We start from the raw sequence: 17,086 nt of genomic DNA on the forward strand, positions 1-17,086 counted from the left end.
CCCATTCCGGAAGTTATCAGTCTGAAACTTTGCACACCTACAGTTGCCCTCTTGTGTTATCCATCACAATTATCTCCAGCATCATATCTGACTGTGTGGCTATTCTAGTACATGTGAAAGATGATGCTACAACAATAAAAAACAGAAAACGTATGCTCTTTCTTTCTCTTTTCTTCCACCAGATCTATTTCCACAAACTTCAGAATGTTTCCATTAAAATGATACCAAGAATATGCATATCCTTGCCTCTGGGGCTGAGCTACAGGCAGTTAGATTAGGGTATGTCTTCAGGCGGAAATTGAGAACAAGGGATGCAGCCATAAGAGGTTAATGTCGTTTTGTTTCCCCTGTCCAGACGCTGTCCGTGTCCTGTTTCATGTCCGTTGTTTATTAAATGTTCACTCCCTGTACTTGCTTCTCGTCTCTCAGCGTCTGTCTTCACAGTGTTTATCCAGCACAGGGAGAAAATACTTTAGAAGAACAGAAATACAAGGACGTGGAGGAAGGGAGTGTGACAGAAAGTGAGCGGTCTCGATGGATAGATAAGGTTAGAGGTGGATAATGTCATGCATAAAAACCCTATAGCTTCAGGTGCATATGTTAGGGTCATAACAGTCACATACTCCCCTACAGCTAGAGAGAGAGAGAGAGAGAGGACAGCAACACAATTAGACACAACACAATCATGAGAAAACAAAAAGATAATTACTTGACACATTGGAAAGAATCAACAAAAAACAGAGCAAACTAGAACGCTATTTGGCCCTAAACATAGAGTACACAGTGGGAGAAGAAATGCTTTGACTATGTACAGATTCAGTGAGCATAGCCTTGCTATTGAGAAAGGACGCCATGGGTTAGGGTTAGAGGAATAGTATATCTGGGTTAGGATACGTCTGGGTTAGTATACCCCAACCCAGATACACTATTCCTCTAACTCTAACCCAGATACACTATTCCTCTAACCCTTACCCAGATACACTATTCCCCTAACCCAGATACACCATTCCTCTAACTCTAACCCAGATACACTATTCTTCTAACTCTAACCCAGATACACTATTCCTCTAACCCTTACCCAGATACACTATTCCCCTAACCCAGATACACTATTCCTCTAACTCTAACCCAGATACACTATTCCTCTAACTCTAACCCAGATACACTATTCCTCTAACTCTAACCCAGATACACTATTCCTCTAACTCTAACCCAGATACACTATCCCCCTAACCCAGATACACTATTCCTCTAACTCTAACCCAGATACACTATCCCCCTAACCCAGATACACTATTCCTCTAACCCTAACCCAGATACACTATTACTCTAACTCTAACCCAGATACACCATTCCTCTAACTCTAACCCAGATACACTATTCCTCTAACTCTAACCCAGATACACTATCCCCCTAACCCAGATACACTATTCCTCTAACCCTAATCCAGATACACTATTCCTCTAACTCTAACCCAGATACACCATTTCTCTAACTCTAACCCAGATACACTATTCCTCTAACTCTAACCCAGATACACCATTCCTCTAACTCTAACCCAGATACACTATTCCTCTAACCCTAACCCAGATACACCATTCCTCTAACTCTATCCCAGATACACTATTCCCCTAACCCAGATACACTAGTCCTCTAACTCTTACCCAGATACACCATTCCTCTAACTCTAACCCAGATACACTATTCCTCTAACCCTAACCCAGATACACCATTCCTCTAACTCTATCCCAGATACACTATTCCCCTGACCCAGATACACTATTCCTCTAACCCTAACCCAGATACACTATTCCTCTCTCTTCGCCTTATCTATATTTCTGATGCCTTCTGCTCCAGTTCCCTCTCCCTCGTCATCTCTCATATTTTATTTATCCTTCTCCTCCCTTCTTTCCTCTTCTCCTCCTCCTAATCAGTGCACATCTCCATCTCTCCACCACTTCACCAGTCCCCTCATCTCCTCCTCCTCTCTGCTCATCTCTCCATGACACATCCCTCCTTTCCTCCTCTCATCTCTCAATCGATACATCCCTCCTCTCCTCCTCCTCTCCTCCTGTCCTCCTCCTCTCCTCTCATCTCTCCATCTCTACATCAAAGGAGGGCAAAATCAATTCCTGGCCAAAAAAAAGAGAAATCATCTAAAACCAGAAACATGTGTGCTTCATCCCTTCATCTCCTCCTCCTCCTCCTCTCCTCCTCCTTCTCTTCTCCTTTCCTCCTCTTCCTCCTCTCCTCCTTTCCTCCTCTCCTCCTCTCTTCCTTTCCTCCTCCTCCCATCCCCCCTCTCCTCCTTCTCTGCTCCTCCTCTCCTCCTCTCCTGCCTTGCATCATTTTCTTTTTTCTCTCTCTTCTCTACCTCCTATTTCTTTCTCCCTAATTGTAGTAATAGTGTATTACAGGTGTGTATGTGTGTTTGTGTGTTCAGCTGAAGGAAATAGCATTGATTTCCCCTATACCTTTAGAGGAAGAAGGGGAGAGAGAGAGAGTGTGTGTGTGTGTGTGTGTGTTCAGCTGGCGGAAATAGCATTGATTTTCTCCTATACCTTTAGAGGAAGAAGGAGTGTGTGTGTGTGTGTGTGTGTGTGTGTGTGTGTGTGTGTGTGTGTGTGTGTGTGTGTGTGTGTGTGTGTGTGTGTGTGTGTGTGTGTGTGTGTGTGCTCAGTGTGTTTAACAGAGGATGTATTAGTGTTATTAATGAGATTGAGGTGTGTTTGCTGTGTGCTGTGCGTGTATGTACGTGTCTGTACGTGTGTGTGTGTGCTGTGTCAGATAGTATCAGAGCAGTAATCCATGTCTTGTGAACCCACTGTTGTTTTATTAAACTGAGGACAACCAGTGTTTCGATCAAGATGTCTTTGATAACATAGCTGCTGCTACACAAATTCAATTAATTCTGACTCTCTCTTTCTCTTTGTCTCTCTCTCTCCATCTCTCTGTCCTTCTCTCTCACTATGACTATCTCCCTCCATCCCCCTATCTATGACTATCTCCCTCCACCCCTCCCTCCCTATCCATGACGATCTCCCTCCACCCCTCCCTCCATCCCTCTCTCCCCCATCTATGACTGTCGCCCACCCTCATCCCCCCCCTCCCCATCTCTGACTATCTCCCTCCATCCCTCCCTCCCCATCTATGACTATCTCCCCCTTATTACTATCTCCCTCATCACCCCCTCCCCTTTTATGACTATCTCCCTCCCTCCCTCCATCCATCCATCCATCCCTTCCTCCCCCTCCCTCCCTCCCTCCCTCCCTCCCTCCCTCCCTCCCTCCCTCCCTCCCTCCCTCCCTCCCTCCCTCCCTCCCTCCCTCCCTCCCTCCCTCCCTCCCTATCTATTAATATCTCCCTCCCTCCCCCTATCTACGACTACCTCTCTCCATCCCTCCATCCCCTATCTACGACTATCTCCTCCCTCCATCCCGCCCTCCCCCTATCTATGACTATCTCCCTCCCCATCTGTCTCTCCCTCTATCCCTCCCTCCCCTATCTACGACTATCTCCCTCCCTCCATCCCTCCCTCCCCATATCTATGACTATCTCTCTCTATCCCTCCCTCCCCCATCTACGACTATCTCCCTCCCTCCATCCCTCCTTTCCCATATCTATGACTATCTCTCTCTATCCCTCCCTCCCCCATCTACGACTATCTCCCTCCATCCATCTCTCCCTCCCCCTATCTACAACTCACTGCCTTCTTCTACCTCTCCCATATCCCTCACATGTTCCCCTCCTCTCATCATTTTTGCTATGTAGTGCCGAGAAAGGTTTTCTAAAAAATGAAATGATCTCTTTCCTCTCTCTCCTGTCAGGTTGTGTATGTGTGGCTGGTTGGAGCTCTCCTTCCCTGACCTAGGGACTGTATCTGCTAAACCCCCGCCCATTTTAGTTCAGTTTAGTTTAGTAGAATCCCCATTGCAGCAGCTACTCTTCATCAGGTCCACAAAAAACGTAGAAATATGTGACAACGTACAGAACAGTTATAGACAAGAACAACATAAGATATTACATGAAATTATATATTGGGAGTTGTATATTGGAAAAACACCAAAAGAAATACTATTTACACACTATTCATGTATACGTGTTCATATTCTCATAATAAACAGTACAGTTCAATTAGATATTTTTAAAGATCAATGGCTTTTTGCCTGCCTAACTGCAATGTTAATGTCATTTTTTGGGGTACTGTGAAGAAACCCGTAATGCTGTGTCTGGTGGGGTATGTACGCTGCCTTCGGCAAAGTATCCAGACCCTTTGACTTTTTCCACATTTTGTTACGTTCCCATCCTTGCTCTAAAATGTATTGAATATAAAATGTCCTCAGCAATCTACACACAATGCCCCAAAATGACAAATTGAAAACAGGTTTTTAGAATTGTTTGCAAATGTATTCAAAATTTAAAACAGAAAAACATTATTTACATAAGTATTCAGACTCTTTGCTATGTGACTTGAAATTGAGCTCAGGTCCATCTTGGTTTCCATTGATCATCCTTAAGATGTTTCTACAACTTGATTGGATTCCATCTGTGGTCAATTCAATTGATTGGACATGATTTGGAAAGGCACACACCTGTCTATCTAAGTTCCCGCAGTTGGCAGTTCATGTCGGAGCAAAAACCAAGCCATGAGGTCGAAGGAATGGTCCGTAGAGCTCCGATGCAGGATTGTGTTGGAGCACAGCACTGGGGAAGGGTACCAAGACATTTTTGCAGCATTGAATGTTGACAAGAACACATTTTTAAATGGAAGAAGTTTGGAAACAGCAAGACTCTTCCAAAGAGCTGGCTGCCCTGCCAAACTGAGCAATCAGGGAGAAGGGGCTTGGTCATGGAGGAAACCTGGTACCATCCTTACGGTGAAGCATGGTGGTGGCAGCATCGTGCTGTGGGGATGTTTTTCAGCAGCAGCGACTGGGAGATAGGATCGAGGCAAAGATGAACGGAGCAAGGTACAGAGGGATTATTGATGAAAACCTGCTCCAGAGAGCTCAGGATCTCAATTCACCTTCCAGTTCACCTTCCAAAAGGACAACCACCTTAAGTACACAGGCAAGACAATGCATAAGTGGCTTCGGGGACAAGTCTCTGAATGTCCTTGAGTGTCCCAGCCGGAGTTCAGACTTGAACCCGATTGAACATTTGGAGAGACCTGAAGATAGCTGTGCAGCATCGCTGCCCATTCAACCTGACCGAGTTTGAGAGGATCTAGTTTGATAGTTTCAAGTTCCGTTGTGAACAGTAGTGAAGAGGGCACGACAACACCTTTTCCCGATCAGGAGACTGAAAAGACTTGTCATGGGTCCCCAAATCCTCATTAGGTTCTACAGCTGCACCATCGAGAGCATCCTGACTGGTTACATCACCGACTGTGTCATGACGTTGCCCTCTTTGGGTACAACGAGCACCACCCCCCTCTCTCTGCACCATACCCCTCTCTCTCTCTCCCACACCCAGGCTGCTGTTAGGCAGGTCATACATTCCTGGAGGAGATTCTTCCTCATGGCCAGACAGTATAGAGAGAGGGTGAGTTTTCATAGAGAGAACAAAGGAATTTCTTCCACATCACAGAATTTGAGAACTGAACAATATTTTGTTCTGGAGAATGTATAAACGGTCGGTGAAGTAGCCAGCTATGAACTGGTCCGTTTGGTACAATTCTTTGAAACTCATGAGAGACAATACAGCCACATTACCATAACCCTGTTTATACAAGAGTCTCAATTGTGAGGCTTTCATCTAATTGTTGTATTAAATTAATGAGTAAAGATGAAACTATTTGTGAAATGATTTAATGTGATTTTAAACTGTTTAATGAAGGAAACTACAATTCCCTTTGGAGTTTAACTAAGTCATAGGCCCGCCACATGAGCACAGACATTGATCTGTGGTCATGGGACAGGCCCTTTCGGCTCTTCCGAATATAACCCCCACCTTGGGAAATTATCTTCAGACCACACTTCTCTCAATTACGAGAGGGCTAAGGTTTGAGTAAAGACCATGCTTCTCTCAATTACGAGAGGGCTAAGGTTTGAGTAGAGACCAAGCTGACCTCAATTACGAGAGGGCCAAGGTTTGAGCCCATTGCTGAATTCTTAACCATACCATGTGGATAAACTCTGAGACTATCTAACTGACAGAATAAGAACAAATCTTTGATACTAATTACTAGTCTGCAGCTAGGAATTCGGTATCATTGAACGTGAAGAACGACAACCGCCGAAACATCTATTCTATAACAACATTGCGGAATGTTACTCTGAACCATCCATTGTAACCACAACAGAGAGAGAGAGGGCTGACAAACTCTCCAACGGAAACAAACTTTCCAAAAGAGATCACGACGGAACACTGAGCGTAAATATATATATTGATTGCAATTATTCCAGAATGAGTGAGCGTTCATGTGCAAAGGATTAGCATTTAAATTGTTATAATTATCAACTTTGTAGTGACTTTTATCTCAGTCGACCCCCACTTCCCTTTTGTCCACCAAGCCGCCATGCCGGTTTAGCCCACTAGGGCACATTCCCCTATCATTTCCTTGTAACCATATCTACTTGTTTGTTTGTGCATTTCTGTGATTATTTAGTTAGTTAATATATAACTGATTTAAGACAATTGATGTATGGATGACTCAAGGTGAAGACTGGGTTCGTGCAGATAACTAACCATTTCTGACATTTGGAATGAGACTATCGTGAGGTAAAGAATCATTCATTAATTAGAAGACTAATTGATCAGATATTAAAATATCTGAAAGTTATATTAGGAAAATTATAACTTTGTAATCTGAATATTTTCCTTGGTTCCCTGACTTCCTAGTTAATTACAGTTACATGATTAAGTTAGTTTAATCACGTAATAATAATTACAGAGAATTGATATAAATAAGTCTTCAGTTTAATGATGCCAAAGACACGACAACTGGTATGGAAACTGCTCGGCATCTGACTTTTTTTCTCTGCTACCGCATGGCAAGCGGTGCCGAAACTGCAAGGACCAAAAGTCTCCCAAGCCATAAGACTGATGAACAATTAATCAAATGGCCTCCCAGACTATTTACATTGACCCCCCCCCCCCCCCCTTTGTTTTTACACTGCTACTGTTGCTCACTGTTTATTATCTATGCATAGTCACTTTACAAATGACCTCGACTAACCTGTACCACCGCACATTGACTCGGTACCGTTCAAATCAAATCACATTTTATTTGTCACATGCCCCGAATACAACAGTGAAATGCTTACTTCCAAGCCCTTAACCAGCAATGCAGTTTTTAGAAAATCCCTAAAAATAAGTAAGAGATGAGAACAACAAATAATTAAGAGCAACAGCAAATAACAATAGCGGGGCTATATACAGGGGGTATCGGTCCAGTGTCAATGTGTGGGGGCAACAGTGTTGAGGTAATTTAGGTAATTATGTTCACGTAGGTAGAGTTATTAAAGTGGCTATGCATAGATAATAACAGAGAGTAGCAGCAGCGTGGGGGGGGACAATGCAAATAGTCTAGGTAGCCATTTGATTAGCTGTTTAGCAGTCTTATGGCTTAGGGATAGAAGCTGTTTAGAAGACTCTTGGATCTAGACTTGGCGCTCCAATACCACTTGCCGTGCTGTAGCAGAGAGAACAATCTATGACTAGGGTGGCTGGAGCCTTTGACAATTTTTAGGGCCTTCCTCTGACACCAGTCCTGGATGGTAGGAAGCTTGGCCCCGGTGATGTACTGGGCCATACGCACTACCCCCTCCAGTGCCTTGCGGTCGGAGGTCGAGCAGTTGACAAACCAGGCAGTGATGCAGCCCGTCAGGATGCTCTCGTTGGTGCAGCTATAAAACCTTTTGAGGATCTCAGGACCCATGCCAAATATTTTCAGTCTCCTGGGGGGGAATAGGTTTTGTTGTGCCCTCTTCACGACTGTGTGTGTGCTTGGACATGTTAGTTTGTTTGTGATGTGGACTCCAAGGAACTTGACGCTCTCATCCTACTCCACTACAGCCTCGTCGATGAGAATGGGTGCGTGCTTCGTCCTTTTCCTGTAATCCACAATCATCTCCTTTGTCTTGATAACATTGAGGGAGAGGTTGTTGTCCTTGCACCACACAGTCTGGTCTCTGACCTTCTCCCTATAGGTTTTCTCATCACTGTATAGGTTTTTTTTCACCCTATAGGTTTTCTCATTACTGTTGTGTCTTCAGCAAATGTAATGATGATGTTGGAGTCGTGCCTGGCCATGCAGTCATGAGTGAACAGGGTCCCAGGATCCTTATCTTAGTGATGAGCTTTAGAGAGCACTATGGTGTTAAACGCTGAACTGTAGTCAATGAATAGCATTCTCACATAGGTGTTCCTTTTGTCCAGGTGGGAAAAGGCAGTGTTAAGTGCATTAGAGTTTGCATCATCTGTGGATCTGTTGGGGCGGTATGCAAATTGGAGTGGGTCTAGGTTTTCTGGGATAATGGTGTTGATCTGAGCCATGACCAGACTTTCAAAGCATTTCATGGTTACAGACGTGAGTGCTACGGGTCGGTAGTCATTTAGGCAAGTTACCTTAGTGTTCTTGGGTACAGGAACTATGGTGGTCTGCTTGAAACATGTTGGTATTACAGACTCAGACAGGGAGAGGTTGAAAATATCAGTGAAGACACTTTCCAGTTGGTCAGCGCATGCTCGGAGTGCACGTCCCGGTAATCCTTCTGGCCCTGTGGCCTTGTGAATGTTGACCAGTTTAAAGGTCTTACTCACATCAGCTGCAGAGAGCATGATCACACAATTGTCCGGAACAGCTGATGCTCTCATGCATGTTTCAGTGTTCCTTGCCTCAAAGCAAGCAAAGAAGTGATGTAGCTCGTCTGGTAGCCTCGTGTCACTGGGCAGCTCTCGGCTGTGCTTCTCTTTGTAGTCTGTAACAGTTTGTTAGCCCTGCCACATCAGACGAGTATCGGAGCCGGTGTAGTACGATTCAATCTTAGTCCTGTATTAATGCTTTGCCTGTTTGACAGTTCATCTGTTTGACAGTTCGTCTGTAAATAGCCTCATTAATTGTTATGTAAATATCTTGTGTTACTTATGCTTACTTACGCATTGTTGGTTAAGGGCTTGTAAGTAAGCATTTCACGTTAGGGTCTACACCTGATGTATTTGGCACATCTGACAAATAAAATTTGATTAAATTTAATTTTAGCACTTGGTGACCTATAGCAACACATATTCTCCAGATACTGACAGTTAGCACTTGGTGGCCTATAGCAGCACCCTAATAGAAGCGGCTTCAGATGAGGCAGGTGTACCTGTGTAACGTATGTGAAACGGCTAGCTTAGTTAGCGGTGGTACGCGCTAAATAGCGTTTCAATCGGTGACGTCACTTGCTCTGAGACCTTGAAGTAGTAGTTCCCCTTGCTCTGCAAGGGCCGCGGCTTTTGTGGAGCGATGGGTAACGATGCTTCGTGGGTGACTGTTGTTGATGTGTGCAGAGGGTCCCTGGTTCGCGCCCGGGTGTGGGCGAGCGGGCGGTCTAAAGTTATACTGTTACACCTGCAACCACAGCACTTCTACTTAATTTGTCCTGAGAGCCTCTCTGAGCTTTACAGGAATATGGCTCTGAATATACACAACAATACCTCTTTACTTATCTCTCTCTCTCTCCTCTCTTCCTCTTTCAGGTTGTGGTGGTGTAGGTGTCCTCCTTGTCCTATGTGGGTGGTTGAAGCTCTCCTCTCCCTGTCCCAGAGACTGTATCTGCTACACCTCTCCCAGCACCGTGTCCTGTCAGGCCCATAACTTTCTGTCTGTCCCAGAGGGGATCCCAGCCCAGAGCGAGAGGGTCTTCCTGCAGGTAAGAGCCAGTAGATTACTCAGCCTCCTGTAGTCCAGAAAATTAAAAGCCTTTGTATTTTATTTTATTTTATTTATTTTTTTTGGGGGGGGGGATATTTTATGCACATTTATGCAAATGTATTTAGTTATAGTTTATAAAACTGTTTAATCATTTGATAACCTGAATATTTTAAAGTTGGTTTTGTAGCTTAATTGAGTGCCTTGAACTTATTTTTGGAATAGTTTTGTCCGGAGCCATATATTTAGATACTGAATATTGTTTTCATTCTAGTCATTAATTTACATAGCATTATTGAAATATTCCCCATGTAATGGTAATAATACACATTGTATTATGTTAGATAGAGCATTGATTCCGCCTGCACTGATCTGTCTTGTATCTCGCAAAGGGTCATGGTGATAGATCAAAGAAATCCGGCTACAACGTGCTGTCTAAAATATTACCTAGGTGACATTGTCTGTCTAACCCATTTCTGCCTCAAAAACAGTCTGAATGTATCTAAGCTAAAACAATACGTGTCAATAATGTTGCTGTTTTTGTCGTGAGGACGTTTTGTGATTCACAGAGCAGTATTTCTGTTTGACAACAGGCACGAAAGCTAACATAAATGTGTCCAATATTAGCTTGCTAGCTGAGCCAGTCACTGAAAGGATGCTGCTAACCAACCAGCTACCTACTTAGTGCTGCACACACAATATTGGATGCTTCCTACAAAAGTTAGCTAGCAAACTACTAGTAGTGCTAAAGCTAACATTTTTTTGTTTTAATGAAGCAGCTGTTCAGCCACGAGCCATTGTAGTAGCCTCACTGAGGATTTATACTATACAAGCAGCACTCGACAAGCCACGCTAGTCTCACCCTCATGTGGGTGCTAACAAGCTAGCAAACAAGCTAAGTAGTGCTACGTATCAACAGCCATTGTTAGCCAATCCAGTACTGGTTCGAAGCTATGGTGAGCTTCGATTGGTCACATGTGTCCCACCCTGTTCAACTTCTCTCACTTTCCTTCCATTGAAAGTTGAATGACTTTTGATATTTTACTATGCGATGCCTTCCTAGTAGAAACGGGTCATCAGGTTACTCAGCTGACCCGATGATGCAAAGATACAAGTTAGTGATGGCTGAGAAACATGCTGACTTGCGGACTGAATATCTGATAACAGTCCACTCTGGTTTTGTCTAATAATAACAACTTCCAATGTTCCAATCAGTCAATACCAGTTTCCAAAGAGCACCTGATCTGCCACACCCAGACCCTAAGCATCCTTTGTTATTCTCTTTCCTTCCTCCATTCTTCCAGAACAACAAGATCCAGCGTCTGCTGCGAGGCCACTTCAGCCCCACCACGGCCATGCTGTGGCTTTACTCCAACAACATCTCCTATATCCAGGCCTCCACCTTTCACGGCTTTGCCCGCCTGGAGGAGCTGGACCTGGGGGACAACCGTCACCTGAGGGCCCTGGCTTCAGATACCTTCCAGGGGCTAGGCCGGCTACACGCCCTGCACCTCTACCACTGTGGTCTTCTCAGCCTGCCATCTGGGATATTCGAGGGGCTCAGCAGCCTGCAGTACCTCTATCTACAGGTAGGGGAATAGAATAGAAATTGTAGTTATATTAGATAACTAGCTACACACATCATGGGTACAGTGAGAAGCCAGCATGTGTAGGCAACAATAATGTGGTGAACACAAGCCTCCCTGATCTTACGTCCTTCTCACAGAGTTGTATATTTGACTTATAGGCCTACAGATATTAGATCTTAATTTGAGTTAAGTTTCGTTGCAGGAGTAAGATAATCCTGCAGCAGGAAGCTTTGATATTCAGAAAAAAGTGAACATTTGTTTTGATAGGCTACAGTAGAGTATACTTTAGGTGTGAGATCTAGTGATAGAAAGATAACTGCGGGTTTTCAGTCAATTTATGTTACTACTAGTGAACTTTCGATTTTCCAGCCTATTCTAAAATGGATTAAATAGGTTCCTTTTTCCACGCATCAATCTACACACAATACCCCATAATGACAAAAACAAGTTTGTAGAAATTTTTGCAAATTTGCACATTTACATAAGTATTCAGACCCTTTACTCAGTACTTTGTTGAAACACCTTTGGCATCGATCACAGCTTTGAGTCTTCTTGGGTATGACGCTACAAGCTTGGCACACCTGTATTTGTGGAGTTTCTCTCATTCTTCTCTGCAGATCCTCTCAAGCTCTGTAAGGTTGGATGGGGAGCGATGCTGCACAGCTATTTTCAGGTCTCTCCAGTGATGTTCGATAAGGTTCAAGTCCAGGCTCTTGCTGGGCCACTCAAGGACATTCAGAGGCTTGTCACGAAGCCACTCATGCGTTGTCTTGGCAATGTGCTTAGAGTTGTTGTCCTATTGGAAGGCGAACCTTAGCCCCAGTCTGAGGTCCTGAGCACTCTGGAGCAGGTTTTCCTCAAGGGTTTCTCTGTACTTTGCTCCGTTCATCTTTCCCTCAATCCTGACTATTCTTCCAGTCTCTGCAATTGAAAAACATCCCCACAGCATGATGCTGCCACCACCATGCTTCACCATAGGGATGGTAGCAGGTTTCCTCCAGACAGGACGTTTGGTGTTCAGGCCAAAGAGTTTAGTCTTCTTCCATTGAAGAAGGATGGAGGCCACTGTGTTCTTGGGGACCTTCAATAATTCTGAACTGTTTTGGTTCCCTTCCCGAGATCTGTGCCTTGACACAATCCTGTCTTGGAGCTCTACGGACAATTCCTTTAACCTCATGGCTTGGTTTTTGCTCTGACATGCACTGTCAACTGTGGGACCTTATATAGACAGGTGTGCGCCTTTCCAAATCATGTCCAATCAATTGAATTTACCACAGGTGGACTCCAATCAAGTTGTAGAGACATCTCAAGGATGATTCATGGAAACAGGATGCACCTGAGCTCAATTTCGAGTCTCAAAGCAAAGGGTCTAAATACTTATGTAAAGAAGGTATTTCTGTTTTTGCTTTTAATACATTTTGAAAAATGTATAAAAACCCTATTTTTGCATTGTTATTACGAGGTATTGTGTGTAGATTGATAAGGGGGGGGGGGATAAATGTAATCCATTTTAGAATATGGCTGTAACATAACAAAATGTGGACAATGTCAAGGGGTCTGAATACTTTCCGAATGCACCGTACAGTATATCTCCCAACTTCTCTCTTCCTCCATCTCTCTCCTTCATTATCTGCCCCTCTCCCTCTATCCACTCTCCCCCCTCTCCTCCCCCTCCCCAGGACAACCAGTTGGAGTTCCTGGAGGATGATCTGTTTGTTGACCTGCTGAACCTCAGCCACCTCTTCCTCCATGGCAATAGGCTATGGTCTCTCCACCAGAACACCTTCAGGTGAGACACACCTTTTTGATCGATTGATTGATTTAGCAGTGCTACATCTCCCAAAAGATCACCCTATGGATTGACTGCTGTCCCTCCAGGGGTCTGGGGGTGCTGGACCGTCTCTTGCTGCACCAGAACCGTCTGCAGTGGGTCCACCGTCTGGCCTTCCACGACCTGCATCGCCTCACCACCCTCTACCTGTTCAACAACTCTCTGACTGAGCTGTCTGGGGCCTGCCTGGCTCTGTTGCCTGCTCTAGAGTACCTCAGACTCAACGACAACCTTTGGGAGTGTGACTGCAAGGTCGGGACACAGTTCAAACACATCTCAAAACACACCTTCAAAAGACAAAGCTCAAAACACACCTTCAAAACACACCTTCAAAAGACAAACCTCAAAACACACCTTCAAAACACACCTTCAAAAGACAAACCTCAAAACACACCTTCAAAAGACAAACCTCAAAACACACATTCAAAAGACAAACCTCAAAACACACCTTCAAAACACACCTTCAAAAAACACACCTCCAACACCACACACCTCTTTCAGCTAGCCTTCCGACTCAAGCCAAATGTTGATTTAGGCCGGGTTTCACGCTTCACATTTAAAGGTGATTTTCAATTGAGCTGAATGCGATCTCTGAACAGAGAAACATTGCCTTGAAAAGGTGCATTATTACCAATGCTCTACAACACGCCTCGGATTGAAGCCCGAACTAAGTGAACATTTTATTGACATCAGTGCATGACTAAGCAAAATTCGACTGAAGGCGAAGCTAGGATTTTCTCCAAAGGTGCACTGCACTATTAACAATGTGACTATGAGTCCCAGGATTAATGCAATGTGTCCTTGGGAGTTGTGAAAGGCATCTCATATAAATGTATTATTATTCTTATCATCCAGGCCCTGCCGCTGTGGGCTTGGCTGCGGAGGTTCCGGGGCTCCACGTCGTCTCTGGGTTGCGTCTCTCCTCCAGAGCTTCAGGGCCGGGACCTGAAGGAGCTGAGGAAAGAGGAACTACCCAGCTGTTCAGCAGGAGAAACCCAGGGAGGAGGTGTCATAGGCGGGGAGGCCGAGCTGGGGGAGTCCCTGAAGAAAGAGGAGGACCATCGACTCCATCACAGGAACCACAGGCACCGCCATAACCACCACCAGCACCCACACCTCCCACACGGGGATCAGCACAACGGGGACCTGTCCCCCTCGCCCCTACCCCTGCCCAGGCCGCCCAAGGGGAGCCGCAAGAACTGTACCCGCAACAGGGGGCGTAAGGGAAAGGGAGGGGGTCAGGGGGGCTTGAATGAGGTGCAGACACTGAGGGAGGGGGAGGAGAAGGACAACGCCCCTGGAGGGGGTAAACACGACCCCTCTGCCCCCACTCGCAGGAGGAACAAGTGTGTCCCTAGGACTTCAGTTGGACCGCCCAGCGGGGTCAAGAGAGCCAATAGTAATGCAGCATCCCGCTCCACTGGGACTTTTCTCTGTGTCCTATTGGCTGGGCTGCTGTCACTCACTGCTGTGATCCTCCTCTGAGACTGAAAGGAGAGTGCTTTATATCAACCCCTAGAATACAGTACACACTCCTCTGAATGTCAGACCCACTCTGGCTCCTGCACTGAGGTGTGTGTGTGTGTGTGTGCGTGTGCGTGTGCTTGTGTGTGTGTGTGTGTGTGTGTGTGTGTGTGTGTGTGTGTGTGTGTGTGTGTGTGTGTGTGTGTGTGTGTGAGTGCGTGTGTGTGTGTGTTTAAATGTACTCTGTGTACCTGTAACATATGGCAGGGAAGTTCTTTCGGAGTCATAACTGAAACGTAACAGGTTATCTGTCGCTATGATGTCATAAGGGGGAGTATGATGTCATAAGGGGGAGTAACAGTCTGTCACATCCAGAGTTCTGATTGTGTGGTTGATCAAATGAACTGATGATTTAAGAATACACCTACTGCTACAGCCATATCACCTGAAAGGATACCTCAGCACAGACATATGATAAGATGACCCTGACACAGGTTGTTGCCAAACTGTATAAACATCCTTAAAAACACGAATCCACTGGCTTCTGTAATCCTGTGTTTGTAACCCATGTAAGTACAGTGTGGTTTGTGTGAACAGTCTCCATGTCTGTCTTCCCACTTTAAAACAAGCCAGAAAGAGGAGAGTGAGAATGATGGAATGAGTATATGGAACCCTAGCTGTCCAATGAAGGGTTGAGAGAATGGAAAAACTGCTGCTTTAGATGCAGTCCTCACTCTGGAGATTTCTGAACTAAATGATGAACCTGAAAGACTGAAAATGAAACACTCTGATTCTACTGAACTGCTGCTATGTCTGAGGAGAGAGAGCTCTGGAACTCTCCTCGTCATTCTGGAACCTTCAATGTTCTGAAATCTTCATGGTTCTGGAACCTTTTTCAATGTTCTGAAACCTTCATGGTTCTGGAGTCTTCTTCCGGATTTGGAACACACAAAAACATGTAATGGAGAGGTGATACAGGGACAGAGGTGACAGAGCGCCCTCAGCGCTCCTTGAGGACCGGAGAGGTAATAACACCTTCCCAGCCGAGCACAGTCCTACACTCGGGGCTCCATTCAATCCGTCCAGCTGGAATTCAGCACTATATTTTGATATAAGTTTAAAGGCAATGTTGATGCATTTATGGAGACGGCATTCATGGTAAACACTGCATATGTTGTCTCAATCAGAAATGTCTTTACATTTCAAGCGTGCTATAGCGTTGAACTTCAGCGATACAGATTGATTTGAGACATCACCTACAGTACCTAGCTGTCCCCACACTGACTGACCTCCCCTGTAGTAGTGTACCAAAACCCTGGTCCTGGGGAGATACAACCCTGGTCCTAGGGAGATACAACCCTGGTCCTGGTTGAGCTACAACCCTGATCCTGGGGAGATACAACCCTGGTCCTGGGGAGATACAACCCTGGTCCTGGTTGAGCTACAACCCTGATCCTGGGGAGATACAACCCTGGTCCTGGGGAGATACAACTCTGATCCTGGGGAGATACAACCCTGGTCCTGGGGAGATACAACCCTGGTCCTGGGGAGATACAACCCTTGTCCTGGAGAGCTACAACCCTGGTCCTGGGGAGATACAACCCTGGTCCTGGTTGAGCTACAACCCTGATCCTGGGGAGATACAACCCTGGTCCTGGGGAGATACAACTCTGATCCTGGGGAGATACAACCCTGGTCCTGGGGAGATACAAATGGTATAGGTCTTTGTTCTAGCCCAGCACAAACAAACCTAATTAAACTAATCCTGTATTTCTCAATCTATTCCTGAGGGACTAACAGGGTGTACCTGGAATGAAACTGTACACCCCCTGCTGAGAGTCTAGGACTTGGGTTGGTGGCGGCTGTAGGAGACATATTTGTACAGCTGTGAAACCTTGAGATGATGCTGTAAAATGACAGTTGTGTCCTTTCGTTCATGTGAGGTTGAATTTTGTAACCACAGAGAAACTGGCACAGTCCTGTCTGTCTGTCTGTCTGTCTGGCTGTCTGTCTGTCTGTCTGTCCTTCTGTCTTTCTGTCCTTCCCTCTGTCCTTCCAACACTCCCTCTGTCCCTCCAACACTCCCTCTGTCCCTCCAACACTCCCTCTGTCCCACCAACACTCCCTCTGTCCCACCAACACTCCTTCCCTCTGTCCCACCAACACTCCTTCCCTCTGTCCCACCAACACTCCTTCCCTCTGTCCCACCAACACTCCCTCTGTCCTACCAACACTCCCTCTGTCCCTCCAACACTCCCTCTGTCCCTCCAACACTCCCTCTGTCCCACCAACACTCCTTCCCTCTGTCCCACCAACACTCCCTCTGTCCTTCCAACACTCCCTCTG

At 45.5% G+C, this 17,086-nt stretch overlaps 1 protein-coding gene across 1 annotated transcript in view; it reads left to right on the forward strand.

The window, feature by feature from the left end:
* LOC139388515 (reticulon-4 receptor-like 1) overlaps positions 1 to 14,761 on the forward strand; it is a 184,672-nt gene extending 169,911 nt beyond the window's left edge. Inside the window, exons 2-6 of the mRNA XM_071135213.1 lie at positions 9,685 to 9,857; positions 11,161 to 11,445; positions 13,125 to 13,234; positions 13,324 to 13,528; positions 14,132 to 14,761. Coding sequence (XP_070991314.1) covers positions 9,685 to 9,857; positions 11,161 to 11,445; positions 13,125 to 13,234; positions 13,324 to 13,528; positions 14,132 to 14,761 — 1,403 coding nt within the window. The remainder of the gene's footprint in view (positions 1 to 9,684; positions 9,858 to 11,160; positions 11,446 to 13,124; positions 13,235 to 13,323; positions 13,529 to 14,131) is intronic.
* Positions 14,762 to 17,086: the final 2,325 nt, after the last annotated feature.

Source organism: Oncorhynchus clarkii, chromosome 29, assembly GCF_045791955.1.
Source record: "Oncorhynchus clarkii lewisi isolate Uvic-CL-2024 chromosome 29, UVic_Ocla_1.0, whole genome shotgun sequence".
Lineage (NCBI taxonomy): Eukaryota > Metazoa > Chordata > Actinopteri > Salmoniformes > Salmonidae > Oncorhynchus > Oncorhynchus clarkii.